At 37.2% G+C, this 23269-nt stretch overlaps 1 protein-coding gene across 2 annotated transcripts in view; it reads right to left on the bottom strand.

The window, feature by feature from the left end:
* The window catches only part of MMP16 (matrix metallopeptidase 16), a 194117-nt gene that overhangs the window by 88101 nt on the left and 82747 nt on the right, over positions 1–23269 (bottom strand). The window contains exons 2-3 of one of the 2 annotated variants that reach the window (XM_056330637.1): positions 12941–13089; positions 4052–4174 (exon numbers count right to left, since the gene is read on the bottom strand). In XM_056330637.1, coding sequence (XP_056186612.1) covers positions 4052–4174; positions 12941–13089 — 272 coding nt within the window. The remainder of the gene's footprint in view (positions 1–4051; positions 4175–12940; positions 13090–23269) is intronic. The other variant, XM_056330638.1, reaches the window with a different exon arrangement.

The following is a 23269-nucleotide window of genomic DNA, read 5'->3' as shown; positions in this document are numbered from 1 at the left end:
AAATCTTTCATCTTCTATTGTTTTTTGGAGAGCTGAAACCCAGGATGTATCCAACTTGTTGAGAAAGGAAAAAGACATTTACCTAGGGCTTTACCCAATGTCCACTGAAGTCAAGAAAAAGATTAAATTATTTCTAGTTGGCTTGGGATAAAGCTATTGACCATCTACATTTAAGTTGCCTCCCCCAATTAAATTATTACATATTGCTGAACAATCAAATTTGTTTTTCTTTCCTTCCTCAAGACAGCAAAATGAGGCAGAATAGCTTTTAAATTGTTATTTTATTTTAAATTGTTATGAGTTCTAAGTAATGGTTGTAATTCAAGGCAAAGGTTGGCTTTTTAGAGAGCATTCTACAATTTTATTTGAAAAGTGTTCTGCAGACTGAATAATCTCAGCAATTAACCAGTGACTGCTGGAGTTAAAATTGTGAATAGTATGCACAGAATTCTGATGAGGAAGACTATACTAAATTCTCTGTCTAAAACGGACATATATATATATACATTTATGTTCTATTTTTAAAAGCGGATTGCTTTATTGATTCACATTGTTGCTCCTTCTTTAAAGTACTGGATGATTTACTTCCCTAGCAAAAAAGAAGGTGATTGTGTCTTGAGAGAGACTTGTGTCTTTGTAAACACACTGTAAAAAAAAAAACCATTAAAATACTTTAATAGGTTTCATTGATTTCTTCTCTGACTCTATGTAATGTTCAGAGATTGTTCTGTAACCTGATATGGTCTAAAACACTAAGGAAGAATCAAGACCATATCATTAAGATTTTTGTAGTTTGTTCTGTAATGGGGCTGTAATTTTCACATACTCTAGATGTTCTCCTTCGCTGCTATACTTTTTTGGCTGTTAAGTTGCAGTTAATCACTTTCTGTTTCTCTCTTTGTAAAAATCATGTTAGTATACAACGTAAGTACTAGTAATGTTTACAAGGTATACGGGCATGAACTATATCAGGCAGGAAAGATACAGTAAGTAATATTGCTGTGTAACTTCATTAGGAACAGAAATTCTAACAAACACACTGTTCACCAGTTCATATAACCAGAAAGCTGTGTTCCCTAAGGGAGACAAAGCATAATTAATGCAGCACAATGCGCATTCCATGCTGACAATCCCAATACACGAAATCTTCATTTTGATACTGTCTGCGCACATCGTCTTCTAAGACTACTTCTCACCTAAGTCCAAAAATATAACATGCACCCAAAAGGGACATTATTCATGTAAATTATAATAGCAAGTCACTTCTTTGAAGCTAAATCTTGAAATTTTGGGAAAAATGTTTCAGTTTGAAAAATTACAAATTGAAAATACAGAAATGTAGAAAAAATACTATGTCACATGTGTCTCTGTTTTGATCCTCTTACCCATGATTACAAGGACAATCTGAGAGGAAATATATTCCAAAGAACATTAACTAATTTAAATTAAACAAGTGTCAGGAGCAATTATTAGGGACAGACAGAAAATACTAGAGTAAAAATATAAGTCGATACAGTTTAAAATGCATTTATATGTGAATTCGATGATATTTTTTCATTAATAATGTCTTGATGTTTTGCCTGAAGTGATTTTATTTCATTTAAATAGAGCATCTGAGTATATAGTCTGAGATCAAATAGCCAGACAGATAGTAAGTGGTAAATGTAGCTTTTGGTCTCTTTCAAAGGGCCCCCCTTAGCAGTGGAATTGCACCTATTTGACAGTGATGCATACAAAGAAGTTGTCCACATCTGTAGTTTTCATGGAGTCCAACAAGAGTATTATATTAAATTTTTTCTTTAAATAAGCAACAAAGAAGCAAATTGCAAAAGCAAATCTTACTCTACTCCAATCAAAACCCTTGGCAATAAAACCCACCAAATATTTTAGGAAAACCCATTAATTGCTATCAAGGTCCATGTTCTGCTCATCTCTTGTTCTCTTTTTAACATAATGGTCCAAAATTTTTTTTTTTTTGCTATTACCATTCCTGTTCAGAAAAAATGGTGAATGCACCCTATGATAACTGTGATGGCATCATTTTTATTGTGTATTCTCTGTTTCTGTTCAGGGCATGGGGGCAGGATTTGGTTTTGGGGTTTTTTTTGTGGCATTTTCATTTTGGTTTTGTTTTCCAGAAAAGTGAGAGAGGTAGCAGAACTTGAAATTAGGGAGAAATCTCTCCTTCTTTGGAGGAATTACTAAGCTTGCTTAGCAAGCATGCTTCAGACTACAAGGCTTGACTGGCCAGGAAGACACAGAACACATCTGGAAACCTGCAGGTTATAAAGAGACTGAGAAGTGGCACTGAGAAAAATGGAGCAGACAAGTGATGCTAGAGATATGATCAAAAGTTTAGGGAACAAAGCAACTTAAAGTGTCATTCATTTAACTGATATTATGCCTGTAAGCAGTGAATTGCTGGGAAGAACAAAGCGGGTGAGGAGAAGCGTGTAAAGAATTTTATTTCTTTGTTGTTGTTGTTGTCCTTACTTTCTTTGTTATTTTTTCATTCAGAAAAAATTAATATTGTACTTTTTATTCCAATAAAATTTTGGGTTAATACTTTAAATATCTTTAAGTCTGTAATTCACTATAGACTTATTCACTTCAAAGCTCTGGTTGACTGGAGTGAATTTTACAAGATTTTACAAGAGGGAAGGCAAGAGGTAAAGAATTGCTATAAATTCTTCAAAGTAAGAAAGATTACTAGGCAGCTGCCACATAATTTAATACCAGGCCCCCTTGTTTGTTATTGTGATTAATGCCTTGGGTGACAGTACAGAAGACATACGAGTGGTAGGATTTAGACTTGTAAAAAATCCTGTAATGAAATAGAGAATCAGACTATACAAATCACAGCTATAGAAAAAGACACATATTTGTAGGTGACTACGCATGCTTTGTCATACGTGTGCGCATGTACTACATTTAAATTTTAAAATGCAGATAAATGTAAAGTGCTGTAGGTGGGCATTCTTATTCTCACCGACTGTGCATTACATTAGCTTTAACAACAAAGGACTCCCGCCAATGCAACATCACAAGGCAGTCAGTTCTCTATTGCTTGAAGTTAAATCGGTGTGTAATGTCTTGAAATGGAATTTTCTAATTCAGGCATAAGCCATAGTATTGACACAGAGTTACTAATAAAATTATCTCTTCACTGTGGTATGAAGAACAATCTATATGACCATTAGAGCTTAAAAACTTAAAATTTAATACTTATATGGGTTCATGAATGATGGCACCAGTTAATGAGCTGGAAAACTATTTTATCCCTTGGAACTTACCCTGGTCAGATATTACAGGAAGCCCAACGAGGCTGTGTAAATTTTCAAACAGGCTGTATTGGATACCTTGCTTTGCTGACAAATAATGGATGTCGTATTACATACGTGACACTTTCTTTGGATGACAGAGCTCTATCAAGTACACAGTTTGCATCTAACCTTGGCCACAAAGATCAGTTTGGGCAGTAGGCAACACACTGTGTAAACCACATGCCAGACTCCAGAGTTATACAGATGTACGTCCCCACACGTACCCCTATATCCATCACCATGCAGGCAGGCAATGGTTGGAACAGTGACTCCCCAAGTTATGATCAAATTCATTTGTACTTAGAACAGAACCACAGGCACCTACATTTTGCCGAGACTGACTCCTTTCAATAACCTATTTTACATACTTAAATGAGAGATCTGAGTTTCATTACAGCGCTCCTAGTTTCAGTGTAATGTTCACTGAGAAGCTGCCAAGAGGGTTGAAAGGTAAGGTTAAGGACATACTGGGTGTTAAATCGATGCTGAAAGCTTCAGAGAAATTACCAGTTACTAAATGCATGCAATATTAATCCAAGAAAATGATTTGGTTCTTATGTAACACATACATACTTTTCAAAGAGGTATCCAAATCAGCATTTTTGTATCGCACATTAATAATAAACTTCTCAAAATATTGAAAAATATTTCAGAAATTCATATTTACTTTAAATTAAAAGTCAGCAGTAGTAGTGAAATTTATGTATCTATACAAGTAACTTTGGTACCTGTAAGTGATATGTTTGTGTTGCCATTTCTGTCCTGTTAACGCGTAGCGTTTCCGACGAATGTTAAATTTGGAGCTACCTCTTGTTTGATCAGGCACACCACATCGAGGCTTCTTCATCCAGCTGCAAGAAACACAAAGCGACATGAAAGAAAAATTATAATCATTGCACCCAACTAATGAAAACATCATACTTTTTTGAAGTTATGGTATTATCAATTTTGTGTCTACACGCAACAGCAACTAACAGAAGGAAGAGTTATCTGGTAACCAGAGGTACAGTTTGTGGAACTTCATTGTGGCCCATGACATTCAGAAATCAATTTCACTGCTATTATGTTTCCTGGGTTTATTTTGCTACAACCTCTGAACAAAGACGTCACAGTTGGACAAGTCTTACACAGTCCATAATTTATTCTGATTCATCCAAGGTTAAGTATGATCTGTATTACTAGCTTGGTTGCTGAAGATGAATTTAAAGTATATATGCAAAGACTCAGATCACTAGTTCCTAAATTATTTGTTGTGTTCTGTGATCCTTGTCTTTTGTCTCATTGTCACGATATTTAAACATGTGAGGTTTTTTAGTCAAAAAGCCTAGTCACTGCCAGAATATTTTTTTTTTGATTTGAGGTACTGGAACTGCTAACTTTATGATACTATCAAGTTTTTCTATCTTACTGTCTGTTCACACAATGAAGAGTATCTCATTGCAACTGTAAGCTCCAAGCAGAGATATTTAACTCGAGTACTGTTTACAACTATTTAAAACTCTGCACAAAATCAAGCTGAAAAGGTCTAAAGCAAACAGGAGCAAAATTACCATTGCAGGAGCACCAGGCTTTCTACAGAAGTGCTCGGTTTTTACAGTGGCTTTCAGTATTTCAATATATTCCAATATTTTAAAAAAATTGTCAGCATCCCAAATATATAAAAATTAGGATGATATCTAATTCAAAAGCAACAAAAAAATCAACAGCAGTATCAGCAAACTGTTTCTCACTTGTAGTGTAAGGAGTTATTTAGCCTGAGTAAAAGTGAATAATACTCAGCTGAAGTTATTATTTTATATGAGCTGAATAGCTGCAATTTGCCATCAGGAAGACAGTAAGATTAAGACATTCACTGCACAAGTAAAAGAAAAATCTTTTCTGTTACTTTTCCAGTTCATTTGATTTTATTTCTATCATGCCAAATAATTACTGATGGAAAAGCTATAGTTTTCCGATGGTATTTACCACAAGAATAGTCATACCCCATATACAGGCTTGCATGAATGAATTTCTAACCATTAAACTGGCATTTAAGCATTGTTTTATATACAGGCTCACACAAATGAATTTCTGACCATTAAACTGTCATTTAAGCGTTGTTTTATAAATACGTATACACACACAAGCTTTATGTATGTATGACTGGGTAACAGAAAAGTCACTTGAAATGTCATCTTAGATCAAAAGACTCCTTTCAAAACATGCACAGGTAACAACAGCTCCAAAACCCAAGCAGCCAACCATCCTTCATCTTTTCCAGCAGACAGTCTTAGTTAAATATATGAAAAATGAAGAAAATTATCTTGCTTTGTCCAAAAGGAAACATGCAGTATTTGCAGGGCAAAGGAGTAGTGTGTCTATATAAAAAACCTATACAATCCAATAGATCATAAAATCATTGAGTCATAGAATGGTTTGGGTTGGAAGGGACCTTAAAGATCACATAGTTCCAACCCCCCTGCCATGGGCAGGGACACCTCCCACCAGACCAGGCTGCCCAAAAGCCCCAACCAGCCTGGCCTGGAGCACTTCCAGGGATGGGGCATCCACAGCTGCTCTGGGAACCCTGTGCCAGGGGCTCACCACCCTCCCAGTCAAGAATTTATTCCTAATATCTAATCTAAATCTATGCTCTGTCACCTTAAAGCTATTACCCCTTGTCCTACCACTACATGTCCTGGTAAAATGAAATCACTGATTTTTCCGTTCCATACTCAAGGAATGAGATATACATTTTAAGTTTTATACCTACTTATACAAGACATAACATAATGCATGCTGAATGATTTTTTAGAGGTGGGCTAATCCAGACAAAATAAGCCACGCTCATTTTCATAAACCTGTGTGAAGAGGTTTAAAAGTACAGCCAGACTTATTTCATGTATCCTGTAGCTATGGATATATAGTAAACTATTGTTTAATTACGTAAGTAGGAGTTAAGATCACCAGCATGTAGGAAAATACAAAATTTTAATGATATCACTGAGATGGCACTGCACCCCACTTGCACTGATAAAGACTACAGAAGTGCCTGCAAAAACTTTGATGGGTGACAAATCCATCAAGTAGTAAAAGTGGGGAAGCCCAAACTTTAGAATTTGCCTCAACTGAAAACGCTGAGTTCATAGTTACCTGTTTCAAATAAGAAACACAGAATGATTTGCGCTTATTTCTGGATAGAATAATTACAAAATATGTGTGCTACATAAACCAGCTGATTATTATTTGTATTTGCAAGGAAAACAATCTTTTTTTCCCTTGTGTCTGCAAAGACAATGCTGCAAAATCTATAAAGCGTTATCCACCAGTATTTGCTGAAATACCTTGCAACTTCACTTCAGGTTCTTCTGTCTTTTTAAAAGAAGTCTCAATGCAACAAAGTTGATGTTAGCAATTTCTGGGATGAAATATTATTGAAAAGTTTAATTTGCTCCAATAATAAAATAAAATTAAGGAAAGAAGTAGATCTTAAGTTACAGAACAAAGAGCAGTTCTTTTCTTCTTAGTAAAATGAGATCATATTTACAATTCAGCAGCTGAGATTAAAATTGGCTCAGATCTCAGAAAGTTTTAGACACATAGTCAATAATACTTTTTCACAGTACATGTTAGATCAGCATGCAGTTACCAAGCGTTTTAGTGACAGGGTACCTCTAAATTATGCCGTTGAAACTGCACACACACATTGCAGAAAAAGACATATAAATAACAAAAGATCAGTGTTCTCACCTTAAGGTGATATCACTACATCAAAAGAAAGGCAAGGAATAAAGCAAAACCAAATAATTATTGTATTGTGTTAGAAACACTGTACAAAAATGTATCAATTCTAGTTGTATTGTTTCATGGACAATGACTTTAAATCAATTGAATTAGGCCTCCCCCCAAAAAAAAAGTTACTTAGCTTAACTGATAAAGACACTTATTTTAATCGCAGGGTTTGCTCACTGGAAGCCAGGGGCAGATAAGGGTAGATATTCCAAGCTGAGCATTTAAAAATTAATCTTCAGAGCTGTTATTGAAACAATCTTTCAAGTTATGTCAAAGGTTTGATAGTCTTACAGAAAATAATGTTAGCGTAAATGTTTTCTACTTAAGATTTAATATAAAATGTCAAAACCAGTAGGTAGCATGGATCCAAAATCCAACATTGTATTATTTTACTAGGACTACTTTTAAATTTTTAGCAAAACAAAACGTAGCCCAAAATAACACGTTATGAAATTCAAGCAGTCACAATTTGTTCTTGCATTGATTTTGAAGAACATGATGCTTGTATCCTTATTGGTTTGGATGGGCTGGGGATGTTGCATGTTGTCACGCTGTCTGGCCCGCTAATGTTCCTGCTATTCTTACATGAGGACTAGGACTGTGGCTCACGCACAATATATATACCAATGTAAATCAAATGTAAGCATTTGCACAAGTGGTTCACTAGCTTTCAGGAAATTATCTTCATGTAAAATTTAAGGGAAGATGCAATCAGCAGCTGAAGAGTTGGAGTATCACCAAATCCATCACCTAGATCTTAGCTGAGCTAAGTTTAGCAGTCAGAATTTTAAACAAATTACATTATTAGTATTGGAGTTTGGTATTTTCTAGCACAGAAATGAGGCAAACTGTTGACAAGTTCTGGCACATAAATTTTCCTTTTTGATTTTAAATGTTATAAAAATTTTTGAAACAGTAATTGTTCTTAACGCTGACTGGGAGGAAGAATTCTGTCTAGTAATCATTAATGTTCATGACATTTGGGGATACTTAGTGTGTAATATGGTCTTCCATCTGGGGGGAATTGACAAATAAAACATTCATTTCTATTTTGTTCCAAATATAGCTGCTTTTAACATATTATGATCAAGGTCTTACATGTTCTTGATTGCTTGTGGGTTTTTAAATACTTTTTTTAAAATAATTGTTTTTTTGTTTTAAAACGGTAATGACTTTGCCTTTCTTTCATCTGTTTCTGAACTTGTAGAAATCCTTTATGTAGCAGCCCCTCAAAATTAATATTTTATCAGTATTCAATAAAGAGGCTTAATTGTGACTAACAAACTCTGTTTTTAGACTATGCCACATCATATTCCTCTCTTAGCTCCATTAGTTTGGATCTTGAGGAGCTATATATGTCAAGAGAATTAAAAGAGTTTAGACTCACAGAAAATGTGAAAAGATTCAAATAAAAATAAGCAGCAAAGCTGTAATGCTTTTCCAGCAGAGACAGAGCTGAAACTGAAGTTCTCGTAACTAAAGCCAGTTGCCTAACCATGTTTTCTTCTTTGGGGGTTAAGAGGAAGAATCTACTTCTTTCTACTCATTTTTTTAAGCCTTCAGGAAAAAGTTTTGGTCCAACATGGAGTCAAAACATTAAAACCCCCTACCTTTAGTTAAACTCCCCACCTTGTTTATCCCTAATTGAAAAAATCTGCTTAGGCTGAATAAAGTTTTTGTTGGTTCTGTTGTTTTTTGGGGGGTTGGTTTTCCTTTTGACAGAGTTATAGCAAAAAAGGAAAACAGAAGGGAGAGTCCAACTTGACTTAGTGGCTGGAAAAACTACAGATATTTATTTAAGAAAACTACTGACTAGTACTCTTAAACTTCTTGTGAGGAGAGATAGATATGTTTTCTAAACATCTTTACTCCTCCTTACTGTACTCCCACTATTACAGGATTTCATCGAGACCCCTCTAAGCAACAGGAAACTGTCAAAGAGGGATATAAGATACTGTATTTCAGCCCTTACTGATGATGACTTGTCTGCAAGGCTTCTCATTGAATGTTTGCTGAGGGTACAAGACCTTAGCTATAGCTCTTGTACAAAAACATTACTAATAAAAGGACCACTGAGTCGATTTCAACAGCTCAAAATTTACTGTTCACTCTTACTCTGTGACTGATAATTAATATATAAAAAGCAGAGATTATTACAGTTTAATTATGAACCTTGAAGTAAACTTGGGTTAGAAGCTCATCTGAGCATTAAAAGAAGTACATCTGCCATTTATTTATAAAGAATGACATTAAAATAAAATGAATGTTTTGTTACTATTGCATAGATTTTGTCAGCATCCTATACACAACTATTTTACCTGTATACAAAGAAGTTTGTGATACACCTCTTTAAACTGCAAAACATGTTTTGGAAAAAGAAAAATGTGTAGCACTTTTGAGAAAAGACAACAAGTAGTCTTTTTCTACTTAATATATTTGGTTTAGAGGTGTGAAAGAACAGGATGCCAGCAGTGGGTCCATTTTCAGAAGTCTCCTTTTTAAGGTATCATTGACTGTGTTTGGAAATATATCAATGAATCACAGAAAATACTGTGGCATCCCATGCAAATGTCAGACAGTATTTTCATTGGGTTTGCCTTTGTTATCACACTTGTATTCAGAATGTCCCTCATATTTTCATGCCATTATAATGATGTCTCTTTCTATCACTCACTTTTCCTTACTGCCAGCAATAAGCATGCATCATGCTTTTCAAGCCACTTGGGAACAAATTAAAAAATACAGCAAAATCAAGTGAATGTTGAGTAGTAGGGGGAAGATGAACAGTGTTCATATTTATGCATATGAAAATATCATTGAGGGATTATATTTTTTCCAGAGCAAGAAAATCCTGTCAGACGTTTGATGATGAAGCTGCAGGACATTACTTCTCTGTTAATATCCCCAAAGTTGGATCCTATCAAGTTACTACTATAACTTCTTTTGAATGTTTGTCCTTCTGAAGACGAAAAGGCACAGCTTAATCTCTTTTCAAGACATGTTAGAGAAGCAGGTAAATCCTCACACGCAGGATGATTAACATATTGTTTTTATGAGGTTCCTGCTGTATTCTTTATTTTGTAATCCGAGCATTGTGTGTGATTATAACATATTAATCCCAGAAAAAAACCAAATGATAAACCCTCACATATTCCAGCCCAAAGAGAGTATATATACTTCCTGCATGGATGAAAGGGAAAATTATTTCAAACATTTACAAAATACTGCCATAACTGAATAACTGAAGGAAAAAAATAATCCCTTGTTATATAGTCATATATTCCAAGAAAGTGGTGCTAATTGATGGTAACTTGAGGACACAGTTTAGTTTAATGAGTTTTGGGTTGGTTTTTTTTCTCAACATCAATGCAAATGTGACAAGTCTTTATGAAACAGTTCTGTTCCCAACTTGACTCAAGTTAATGCAACTCCAAATATGTAAGTAAATGCAGAATTCATCCAGAATGATTTATATGTACCTAAGAATTGTCATGCTCTAACACATATTTCTGTGTAGAAGAAAATCATGCATCAAAAGGTTTGGAAGACTCACTACGCACCACATGGCAAAATTAATGTTTTGGACTGCTACATAGATGGATTCCTTTGTATTTTATATAGCAGAAGTGAAGACAATTGTGTCAACATGCTGGCCAACAAGCCCAGTTTAGCAAACATGAACCACTTTCTATTGCAATTAAAGTATTGGTTTGGTTTGTGGGTGGTTTTTTTTCAAAAAAACCCTGATGCTAGCTGATACCCTAAATTAAGAGATGGCCTCTGCTTTTCCTTAGGTGACCACTTTCTGTCCTCTCTGTACAGCTGTGAACAGACTGTTTTTCTTTTAGTAAAATATATTTCCTCTTACAAACCTGCCACTAATTCTTTAGTGTCTTTAAAAGGCTACTAGTTACTGGTACAGCAGTACTCTCCCCTTAAGGATAAGTCACTGAAACTGTATAAAGAGCCCAGTCTCCCCAACCTGCAGATTGGATCATAAACTTAATTTTTGAACATGTTTCTCTCACAAGGCATTTACTGCTATTGCACTGCACGTTCTAAGGTCCTTTAAATTCCTGAACTGAGGGATGCGTGATCAAATCACCTCCCCTTCAGGCAGCCCCAAAATCTGCTTTGCTTTGTTGTTTCTGAATGCAATAATGCATGTGCCAGTAGAATAAAATGATTTTTCCAATCCTGCCAGCGTTTTGAGTAGTCTCTTCCCTAAACTCTAAATGATAGAAAAATCATTCGTATCAGCTACTTTACCAGAAAAGAATAATGAAAGATGACACATTGGGTTGGGAGTCATAAATGGGAAATGAAGGAAGATTCCCTCCTACTCTCCCCCCCAAAAAAATTTTAGAGAAATAATAGAAACATATTTCAATGAAATAAATGTTGGAGATATATATATAGTGACAGTACTATTTTGTTATTGTTTGCTTTTCAAGCAAAGTAACTTTCTAAAATTATAAGATAATCTTTATTGCATTTTAGCCGGAATGAGTCCAACAAACACTTCAAATCTTAGAATCATAGAATTGTTTAGGTTGGAAAAGGCCTTTGAGATCATCAAGTCCAACTGTTAACCCAGCACTGCCAAGTCCACCACTAAACCATGGCCATAAGCACCACATCTACACGTCTTTTAAATACCTCCAGGGATGGTGACTCCACCACCTCCCTGGGCAGCCTGTTCCAGTGCTTGAACACACTTTCAGTGAAGGAATTTTTCCTATTATCAATATAAACCTTCCCTGGTGCAATCTGAGGCCATTTCTTCTTGTTTCATGATTTGTTACTTGGGAGAAGAGACCGACCCCCACCTGCCTACAAGCTCCTTTCAGGTAGTTGTAGAGAGCAACAAGGTCTCCCCTGAGCCTCGTCTTGTCCAGGCTGAACAGCCCCAGTTCCCTCAGCTGCTCCTCACAAGACCTGTGCTCCAGCCCCTTCACCAGCTCCATTTCCCTTCTCTGGACACGCTCCAGCACCTTGATGTCCCTCTTGAAGTGAGGGGCCCAAACCTGAAGACAGAATTCAAGGTGCAGAGCACACCAGTGCTGAGTACAGGGGGACAATCGCTGCCCTAGTCCTGTTGTCTTAATCCCAGATACATTTTCTTTATTGTGTACTGATACTCTGGCTACTACTTTTTACTGGCACATTTTAAAAACTTGGCATAGTAAAGAGTTGTTTGAAGTGTCCTGTAATAGCTCTGTTTCACAAAGTTGTTCTGTGTTCAGTCTGTCAGTAAAATCAGACACTGCTGGCCTTGCACGACTTCAGAATTGCAAACAGCATGCAAAACTAACCCAATTTCACTGCATGTTAAAATGACCACACTTGGTCTTTTGTTACTGGAAACCATTAAATGAATGGGCCAGGGGAATGTTTTCACTGAGGATAAGGAAATTTACACTTTTTATTTTCCAGTAAGAAAAGACTCTTTTGACTGTGAAACATTTCATGAATTCTTGCCAATTTTAAGCAGGTTTCTCCACTTCCACACTGATAATCTTTTGGCCCTTTCTTTAAGTAACCCTGAAACATTTTCTTTATAGTCACATGCCCAAAGGCAGAGAGCAGTTAGGCAAGCGACTACCTGCTACCATGAAATACAGAAGAAAAGGGTGGAAAAAAACAGGGGGGGTGGGGGGGAAATGGAAAAAAAAAGAGGAAAAAAAGGCAAGGAAAGAGAGAAACATTTTAACTCCCCATCTGAAGCTGCAACACTATTTGGATATCCCAGTCACCCTGCTTCACGTGTTACACAATTTTTTCCATTTCTATTTTACCCTGATTGAAACAGAAAAGTCAAGAGCAGTTCAGTACCGGTTACTTACTCAATTGTGTTCCTGTCCACTTTTCCTGTCATATTAATGCCATAGAACTGCTGCATGGCAGCTATAGCTGATTGCATGGTTTCTGCAGAGCGCAACACCGACATTCGGGGGTCAGTTGGTGGAAGGTAGCCATACTTTTGTAACCATACCTGCAATGACAAGTGCAGTGGCTATTAAATAGAAATTAGAGGTAAAGAAAATGCTCCCTAGTAAATAATTAATTTTGTACCACATATAACAAAGTTTCTAATTTGCCAAGCATAAATCCTGTAAGTTTGGGGGGTGGTTGGGTTTTTTGGGGGGCAAAGAAGAAATTTTGGGGAGATTTTATGTCATCTCCTTTATTAAAGATTTGCTCTTTTAAGATTTACAGTGTTTTCTACCCAGAAACCAGACCTGTTTACTATCTGAATCTGCCTGCTTCAATTATTTATTTAATGTATGTATTTATTTGAAGTTACAAATGAAGCACCTAACCCTAGATCTAGGCACTTCAAGAAATTTTTAAAAAGCAGACAAAGCGTAAAATCTATAATATATGCCACATATAATTGACTGTCCACCGGGTCCATAATAATATTCACCAACTACAATAATGAATCTGCGATAGCTCTCACAGTTACACTATACTATTATCACCTCTCAAAAGATCTAAAAGAGAGGGTGGGGAGATATTCAGCTTTTCTAGAAGAATATCAAAACCGCCTACTTATAAGCAAAGCAGGTGGCCAGCAGACAGTGAAGTAGGAGTCTGTCCCCACTTACAGGAAACTGTCTGATAAGAGGATCTTCCTTTTTAAATCAAGATGGTTTAGTGCCAACTGTTTATGCTCCTAATTGTGCAGAAGTGAGAGGGAGAAGGCACTGTCCAAATAACTGAAAGCTTTACGTTTTAAAGCCAGTTATCTTAAGAACACCTGGAAAAATCCTCTGAAACATGCTGTCCTCTTCAGGAAATGTTTTATAAACAAGTAGCTGCGGTTTCTTAATGTTTCTAAACATTCTGCAAATCTAGCCTATACAAAACATAGTGTAGGACTTCTGAGGCAATGAGCTCACTGATTCATCTTTAAAAATGTCTCAGCTTCTCATCTAAGGACTGGAACTACTCACATGAATGAAAGGTGCATATATTGCCAATCTACAAGATACACTAAATGGTACTGCTGCAGCAACTTTCTCCCCAGTAACAAAATACCCGTGACCCCATAAATCTGATTTTCTGTTCTTTAAAAAAAAATGAATGGGTAAATAAACAATAAAGAAATAAAAAAATGGTTCAGCCACCTCTTTCAAACGCATCACATCCCAGTTCATGGGTTCTGAATCATTACATTAATGAATGCTACCCACCCACTCTCGCCTTACAGTATGCTGTGGGCTGTCTGCTTCATACAACACTTCCAGGGGTTTTTATCTGTTTATACACACGGTTTATACACAGCCTAACACCAAACTGTGGAGCCTGCAACTTTCAGCCTGAAGTTTAGCCTGCACAGTCCACCCAATTCAGTTGTGTGGCGGGTTAACCATGTTGGTAGTGCACTCCTCTCTTACAGATCCAGTGAAGAATCTCAAGGTGGATTAACTCATTGCTACGGTTCATTTTACTAACACTGAATATGTATTATAGCATTGGCTCGGTGTAAATAAAAGATCAAACTGGCAATAAAGATAGGGGAAACCTCCAGGTTACAAGTTCAGATAATTCTAAAATAAACAGGTTTACCTTCCCATAGTGAAGTTCAGACAAAATCTCAACAACATTTGTGAGCTCCACACAACAGGGAGATACAGTACAGACAGGATTAAGACTCAGCCTAACCTCTTTCACCTCCACACTATCTCTATATACAGAAGCCATTCATAAAAAGAGCAAAATTTTGTTTAATATTTAGGAAGATGATTTTATTTTCAATATTAATTAATTGCTACAATAAGTATCTACATCCACCTTTACACACTCCTGACTTCTTGCATTTTCAGCTTCAAGAGTGAACTTGTGAACACTAAGTTTGTGCTAGTTTTGGGTTATCACACAAATAATTTAGTTTACATGTTGCTTTGCACAGGAAGTCTGGGTTTCCTTCCATTATTGGAAGATAGCTCTGAAAGTCCAGCTGAAGCTGGAAGGTTGGCAAGAGCAATGCAATATGTGGAAACAAGACCATGGAAGTAAGAAATAAGTTTCAGACAGAGTGGGTTGATTTCAATGTGGCATGTAGAGTCACTTTGAATTAATATTTACAACAAGAATATTTACGAATTAGGTTATTTTGAGATTCGTCTTCTCAAATAAGTGATATTAAAACAAATGGGGTCAGTCAGGAAGGAAAATACTTTTGAGCAGCGTGTCACTATTGCCTAAGATGATTCCACTGTCTTGCCACCTTCTCAGCATGAATTCGGTATATAGACATAAAGCAGGGTTTTTCATGAATCTCTTTCAGGTGCTAAGGGCACACAAAATTGCTTGGCAGGCTTGTCAGGCCACCTATCACCACTCAAAACTATCCTCACTGGGACATAACTGCAGGAGACAGAGGTATCGGGTTACAGGTAACCAAATTTCCCAGCAGCTAAACCTTGAGATATCTGAATCAGAAAAGCTGTAAGCAGACAGACAGAAAAAAATAGCTTGGGGAGCACAGCTCATGGGAGAAGTGGAGGGCAGAGGAAAAACTGGAACCTAGCAGGGTGACACTGCAGGCACAGAAAAGGAAACGAGGTGGCTCAGAAACAGCAGGAGAGATCAGTGTAGCCTTTCACCTTCTAGGAAGACCTAAATACAAGTTAAACACAGGATGCCTGATACAGTCGCTTCCTATCATTGAACAAAGGAATCAGACCATCTGGGTCTTCCCTCAGCCTGCAAAATGGCAACTAGAAGACACAGCCAACTCACTAGAAAGTCAAGTGACACCCTGAAAGCAAGTTTCTTTTTTTTGAAAAGTCACACAAATGAACCTCCAAGACTAATAACTGGTAAATGCTTGAGAGCTAGTAGCATTTAGCATCACTAAACCTAGTGCTACTAAATGCTACTAGTGTTTTGTCCTTGTTGGAAAGGATCATGAAACAAGATAAGAGACAACAAATCTGGTTCCTGTTGCATTCCTCAGATTCCTCAGTTTTCTATTAATAAATTTTGAAGGACTTCGGCTCAGTCTGCCAGATACCTGAAATATATCCCTCAGATTCTGTTGTGCATAGTCCAAATGCTGGGAACTATGGAAGAGAAGCTTAATTTTAAATGAAGTCAAAAATATGTATGTGGGTAAAAGAACAAAGAGGAAAAGAAACAGAATGAGGCAGACACAGCAGGAGAACAGAGGAGCATGATTTTCTTACATTTGAGGCAACCTATTAAAGAAATCATGAATTTCCCTCCTCCTTCTGTACTGAAAGTAGATGTGTGTCTGCCTTGATGCACTTCAGCAATGACCATGCAGTGCTGGCGAGCCACTGTCATCCTGAGGAACTAATTTTTTTGGAACAAGGAAATAGTGAAGTAGATCCCTCTAACATGTAATGTCTGGGACACCAACAGAGACCTTTTGCACAGACTCAAAAATCAGTGGTATGTCCCATTCCTTTAAAGTTTAGGAAGACAAAATACTGCTAATTCAAGTGAAGTTTTCAGACAGGGTTTTCTTGTCCTGAAGCAAAATGAAAGTCATGGTACCTCTCACGGTAGCCACAGGAAAACACAGCTGGAAGACAATGGGTTCCACTACTTCCCTCTCTATTATAGTTCTTTACTATCCTACTGCTGTGAAGTTTGCCTTAGAGTTGAATCTCCCTTACTGTAAGGCTGTAACATGTTTTACCTGCTACGGGTGAGGGGAACCAATTATTCCTTTCCCCACTGCAGTGGCTTATTATGTATTTGAACTCTCTTACGTGAGTCACTCTTTCTACTCTTTTTTAAATAAAGAAAACTCTTTTGTTTAATCTTGCTTCATTGTCCATATTAACCTCCAGGAAACTAGAAGGCAAAATCTATCTTTACTAAGCACCTGCTCGCATGAGATGTGTATGTTAGTTCCCATTCTTAGCCTATTGACAAACACTGCAGTTCAGTTGCAGTGTTAGGAGTAATACAGAAGAACACTCAAAACACTTCATTTTGGAATACACACACTCTCAGACACACTCCCGCACCACCCCCCAAAAAAACGAAACCCAAACCCAGAAAAAAAATTACCCTAAAATATTTTTTATCACAAACTGAAATTCAAGGCTTATGTCCCATTTATCAATAAATTTTAAAATCACAAAACCATGCTTTAAACATATTTTTCCCAGCAGAAAAATTCCTTCACCATAATTCCACCTTCTCTTTTCATAATTGTAAGAAAAAAGATAAACAGAATCCATTGGTGATGAAAGATGTAGTGATGCTAGGAATTTGTTGCGGGCCTGCCACTTCTGCAGGAGACCACAGCACCTGTAAGTGCTCAGCACATGAGCTATATCACCTTCTAGATTTTGAATGTCATTGACTAGATGCCTAAGGTTTGAGGGGGGCTCTGTGATGATGAAGAGATTTTTTTGTTTTAGTTTTTAACTGCTACTAATGCTATGCTATATGGATCATCTGGCTACGGCATAGATAGCACTAGGTCACATGGTTGTATGTTTGTCTCTAAAGGATAAAGCATGGGCTAACTTAAAGTGTATTAAATACACCAATGGACTTCACTAATTCACATCTTTGCTGGTTTGGGAAGACAGAGTCGTCTTGAAAACAGTATATTATGTTGACACCAGTTACTAAGAACAAAGAAAATCCATATATCACCAAAGATTAAGCAAGATTTTTATTAAGATAATCAGAATTTCAGAAAGCTTACTGTTTTCTAAGATAAAATTGTTCATTTTTTGACAGTTCCTCTAAGAGAACTTATCAACAAATTATTAATGGTCCTGAGCAACAGTACATAGTATAAGCTACAGTACAATTATTTTCTATGAACCTGAAAGCTTAGTAAATCACAGTCTAATAAATCACCGGCCAAAACAATTTCATAAACACCTTCAGTAGTGTAGCTGTATATTATTATTCTTCAGATATTCCTGTTCCATTTTTACATTTTATCATGCAAACAAAATTTTTATCTGTACCGAGTTAAAATACGAGTTTTCAAAATTTCAAAATACTTTTACTTTTGTTTTTAATACACTTCCACCAAAGACACTATAAGTACAATGATTTAAAAAATCTGAGTGATTAATGAGATTTATACTTTCAAAAAGCGTACATTTAAGGATCCAACTTACACTGATCACCACAAGATTTAACAGTTCAAGTGCTTGATGTCCTTTTGCAAAGAGTTGAAGGTTTTCACTATGGTATGGATAAACAAGCTAACTCCAGAATTAGTATCCACATGGCCAGGTAATTCTTCCATTTAGGTCAATTAATCATGGCCAATGGTGTATTTTGATTATAAACCTAACTATTGCAGCTAATACTGACTTTTCAGTGACAACTTGGTAGCCAGCCAGACAGAGATAGAAGTGTTTACATAGGGCATTACAGGGAATCTCCGCTGGTTTTTCTACTTATTATCTCTAACACCAGCAGTTCCTCATTGGTGATGTTTATTCTTTTTAACAGGAAAAACTGATGTGAATTTACAGAATAGGTATACAGTGTACAGTATCTATCTAGTAAGAAAAATATTTCAAAAAAAAGCCTGTAACAACAACATGTAGTCCAGAAGAATCTAACCTAGTCTATCAGAAATGTCTATAGAATAAGAACAAGAATTATGATAGATAATATAACAGATTAATGGTTATGATTGGTTTGCTACCTATGGTTGTATTTTAAGATAACTAATCCTTGACATCTAAAAAAGAGCCTGCATGTTCAGAATACATTAGTCTGGAATGGCCAAAAACAAATCCACTTCTTGGAAATTGTATAGCAGGGTGGAAAAGATCTTAAATAGAAGGAATCATCTCCAGTCCAAGCTACTATCTTTTCTGTTATTATGAACATGCCAAAAAGAAAAAGTCAATATAGCAACTTGCAAAATTTAGTTCTCCAATGACCTAAACTAGAAAGTGACCAACTTCTTTTCTTAGGAATTACTGTGATAACCTGTCCTGGTTTCAGCTGGGATTGAGTTAATTTTCTTCTTAGTACAGTGCTGTGTTTTGGCTGTGATGTGAGAGCAATGCCCCAGAGGGCTGGAGGGGCACAGGACACTGGGAGGGGACACAGCCAGGACAAGTGACCCAAGCTAGCCAAAGGGATATTCCATACCATATGGCGTCATGCTGAGTATATAAACTGGGGGAAGAAGGAGCGGGGGGACATTTGGCATTATGGCGTTTGTCTTCCTGAGTAACCATTACGTGTGATGGAGCCCGGCTTTCCTGGGGATGGCTGAACACCTGCCTGCCCATGGGAAGTGGTGAATGAATTCCTTGCCTTGCTTTGCTTGTGTGCATGGCTTTTGCTTTACCTATTAAATTGTTCTTATCTCAACCCTGGAGTTTTACATTCCTTTCCAATTCTCTTCCCCATCTCTCTGTGTGAGGGGGAGTGAGCAAGCAGCTGCGTGGTGCTTGGTTGCCGGACAGGGTTAAACTACGACATAGCCCCACCAAAAAACAATTGAGATGTGGTATTGGCACAGTCTTAGACACATTAATAACGGTTACCTTTATCACAGATTACAGAATTTGTAACAAGGACTTGATAATTCAGAAAAGTCTGTGGGATGTCTAGGTTGCAGGCTGCTCCATAATAAATACTTAGATGCAGTACTGGAAGTAGCAGAGTTGAGTCTACAGTGGGCCAAAGAAGAGGGTAAATTGGTCCCCACAGATTTCAGTTGCTGCAGCTAGATAGTTCAAAATCAGTTGAGGCATCTGCACTGTTCTAGTATGTATATGCTTACAGCTTTTTATGCATTTCTGCTACAAAATGGATGTGAAGCAACATTCATATTGCATGTCTCAGACAGTACAAAACCAGGTTTACCAACACACGATCTTGTATGTCTCTTCCTACATGAACTCAGGAGAGAAGGGACAGAGCCTGGAATTTCTGTACATAAGTGTATAGTGACCGAGACAATTTTTAAAGGGATCTCCTCTCCCCTGAGAGAGGTAGCTCCATTGCAAGGATCCAGACTGCAGCGAAAGGCCAGAGTCTCTGCCTGGTTAATGACCTGAACCACACTCAGAGTCTAAGGAGTTCAAGGACCTACCAGTAAGTGGCAGATGTGGGATCTGCATGTAACACTGTGCTTGACAGGCTCTGAAATACACTTGGAACAGGGATCAGGTACTCCCCAGCTCCAAAGGCAGGTGTTACATTGGTCATTCACTACTGCTGTGTGTCTGTACTGAGAGTGGGTTAGTGCTGTAACAACTATGACACAAATCCTTGCCCTGGAAAGAAACTCCTCGTACCTTCATTGTTCCCTGTGGCAATATGCACATTTAAAACAGACTGCAGAATGTGAACCTTACGTGTTAGCTGCTCAGGGTAATTTTCTCCAGTCACTAACAGAAATTGTGGGAGAAGTTTGGCATGAACCCAGACCAGTGGAAACACTTCCACAAATAAAACTAACAGTTCTAGTAGATGTAAACACTCAGTCACAAGCACATGTTAGGGGACACTGTCACTACACCTTACTAGAATGCCTATCGCTTCTAGGAAAATATGAAGTGCTCTGCAGGAATAAGGATGCTGTGTTGAATAACCTGGCCAGATAAGTCATGACTGCTTCAGAAAAAGAAAAAAAAAAACTTCTAAGGTCATGAAGACGACTAAGTGATTGGAGCATTTCTTCTATGAGAAAAGACTGAGAGAGCTGGGACTGTTCTGCCTAGAGAAGAGGAGGCTCAGGGGTTATCTTATCTATATATACACATTTCTGAAGGAAAGGAGTAGAGAACATAGAGCCAGGCTCTTTTTAGTGGTGCTCAGTGGTGGGACCAGAGGCAGTGAGCACAAAGTGAAACACAGGAGGTTCCCTTTCAGCATAAGGAAACACTTTTTCGCTTGAGGGTGGTCAAACACTGGCACAGGTTGCCCAGAGACATCGCAGAGTCTCCATTCTTGGAGATACTCAAAAGCCATCTGGACATGGTCCTGGGCAGCCTTCTCTAGGTGGCCCTGCTTGAGCAGGAGGTTTGACCAAATGACCTTCAAAGGTCCCTTCCAACCTCAACCATTCTGTGTTAACTCTGTGATTCCAGACTGAAAGCCCCAAAACTTATCCTGAAGACTTATAGAATCCTGCTTATACTGGCTCAAAGCATAGAAAAGTCCCTGAGGGATTAGAAATCCAGGTAAGTCACTACTTTATATTTTTACAGTTTTTTTCACCCAAAGTCTGTTGTAACAATTACTTTAAAATTACTCCATACTAATTCTCATATGGTCAAACAAAACAATAGACTCTTTTACTGCATACGCTACTCTCAAACTGAAGTGGATGTATACTTTAGCTCACACAGAGAAAGTGCATAGGTCCATACAGGAATATGTCCTGAGGCTGGCCAGTTTAAATTAGCAATTCTAACAGAATGTTCTCTTGATGTCACTGCAAAACTTTGGTTTGAAACAGGAGACTGCTAACTTTGGCTAAACATGCATTCATTGAAAATTATGTTTACAGTGACTGATTTTCTTAAGACAGTCACTCTCCTCATGGAGAAGGGAAGACTTCATTTGGTATTATAGCTCACATGCTTGTACCCAGTGTCATTCCAAGATCTCCAAGACATGAAGAACGGGAGTTTAGGAGGGAAAACATGCCTACATACTTACATTCCTAAACAGCCAACATGTTTTATGGACCCTCTTACTTTGGTCAACAAGGCACTGACGCTGCTTCTAACATGATCAAAAAAAATAATAACAATAAAAAAAAACCTGACAGAGAATCAGAATATATGAATATGGGAACACTAGTTATTGTGATTTATGCAGAAGTCAGATAGTTTGCTATAAGAAGGAACAGAGTCCCATTGTGCTGCACTGAACAAACTAAGAATGAGAGTCAACTCCTCCACCAGAAACAGATGTGTGAAATGAAGAAACAGTTTGTAGGAAGGACAGGCTGAAAACCCCTATGTACAAGGGGTGTTGAGTAATTTAATCTTTTAAACAAGATAAAATAGAAAAAATACTGAGTAATTCTTAGTAGTCATCCACAGTCATTGAAAAAAAATACAGTCTTGGCGGTAACAAACTATCTAGAAGAGTGTTGCAAAATTAGGAAAAAAAGTTATGTTCAAAGATGAAAATAAGTGCCAGGAAATTAATTCTCCACAGAGATCTCTTTCTAGAACACCTATTCAATAACACATTTTATTTATGAATGTCAGACTAAGGAAGAACTTGGGTGAAATTTTATAACTTTCTGCCTGATAGCTAAGCAGTCTGGGTTCTGGTATACATTGGTTGGATGGTACTTTGAGAAACTTGGCCTAGTGGAAGGTGTCCCTGTGCATGGCAGTAGGGCTGAGACAAGATGATCTTTAAGGTCTTTTCCAACACAAACTATTCTACAATTCTATGATTTTGCAAGACTTGTAGTCTACTTTTTTGACAACCATCATATTGCAGTGTATGGAGATTGCCCACAAGATTCCATAACCTCCAGTCCCTATAAGAATTACTTTATTTGTTGAATCTTTTACTTTTTTTTTGCCTCTTTCTCTCCCTCTTAGTGTATGTGCTGAGAGGTTATTTGTATTCCTACCTGGAATCTTTGCTGGGTCTAATTTTTTTTCTCTTTCTTTTACTGTTTTCTATGGCTTGTTGTATGTAACTGTGGTGTTCATTCAGGTGACTGGATCCCAGAACACGACTGGCCAGATCAAGGTGAATGGCATATATCAAAAGAAATGATGAGGCTCGAGTCAGAACAATCTTGGTTGAGCCACAGGCCCATTAGGTGTTCCTGGGAAAATCAGCTAGCTTTTGTGGTAGCAAAAATGAGTGATGCTAACAAACGTTTCTCAACACAGCATTGCAAGAATCCTGACAGGGCTTGGAACATACAAAATGCTACAAAAATGCAACTATCATTTGGTGATGTATCAAGGCAAGAGTTCAAAATGACTCTTTCATCACACTCCAGATTACCCCACCTTGTCATTGCCTTGGTATTAGCATCTTTGATCCTTATAGCTTTGCAATACCCCACCTGCAAGCTGATTATTTTGGTCTAATCCATCTATATATTGCCAGCATTATTTTTACTATGCATATTATCATCGCAGTATTTTAGCACAGAATGTTTCTTTTATTTCACTGTTTCTAAAAGCAAACAGGGAACTGAAGACTAA

This window comes from Falco biarmicus, chromosome 3, assembly GCF_023638135.1.
Source record: "Falco biarmicus isolate bFalBia1 chromosome 3, bFalBia1.pri, whole genome shotgun sequence".
Taxonomy (NCBI): Eukaryota; Metazoa; Chordata; class Aves; order Falconiformes; family Falconidae; genus Falco; species Falco biarmicus.
Note: the sequence above shows the minus strand (reverse complement) of the source record. Positions and strands in the feature narration are given on the sequence as shown.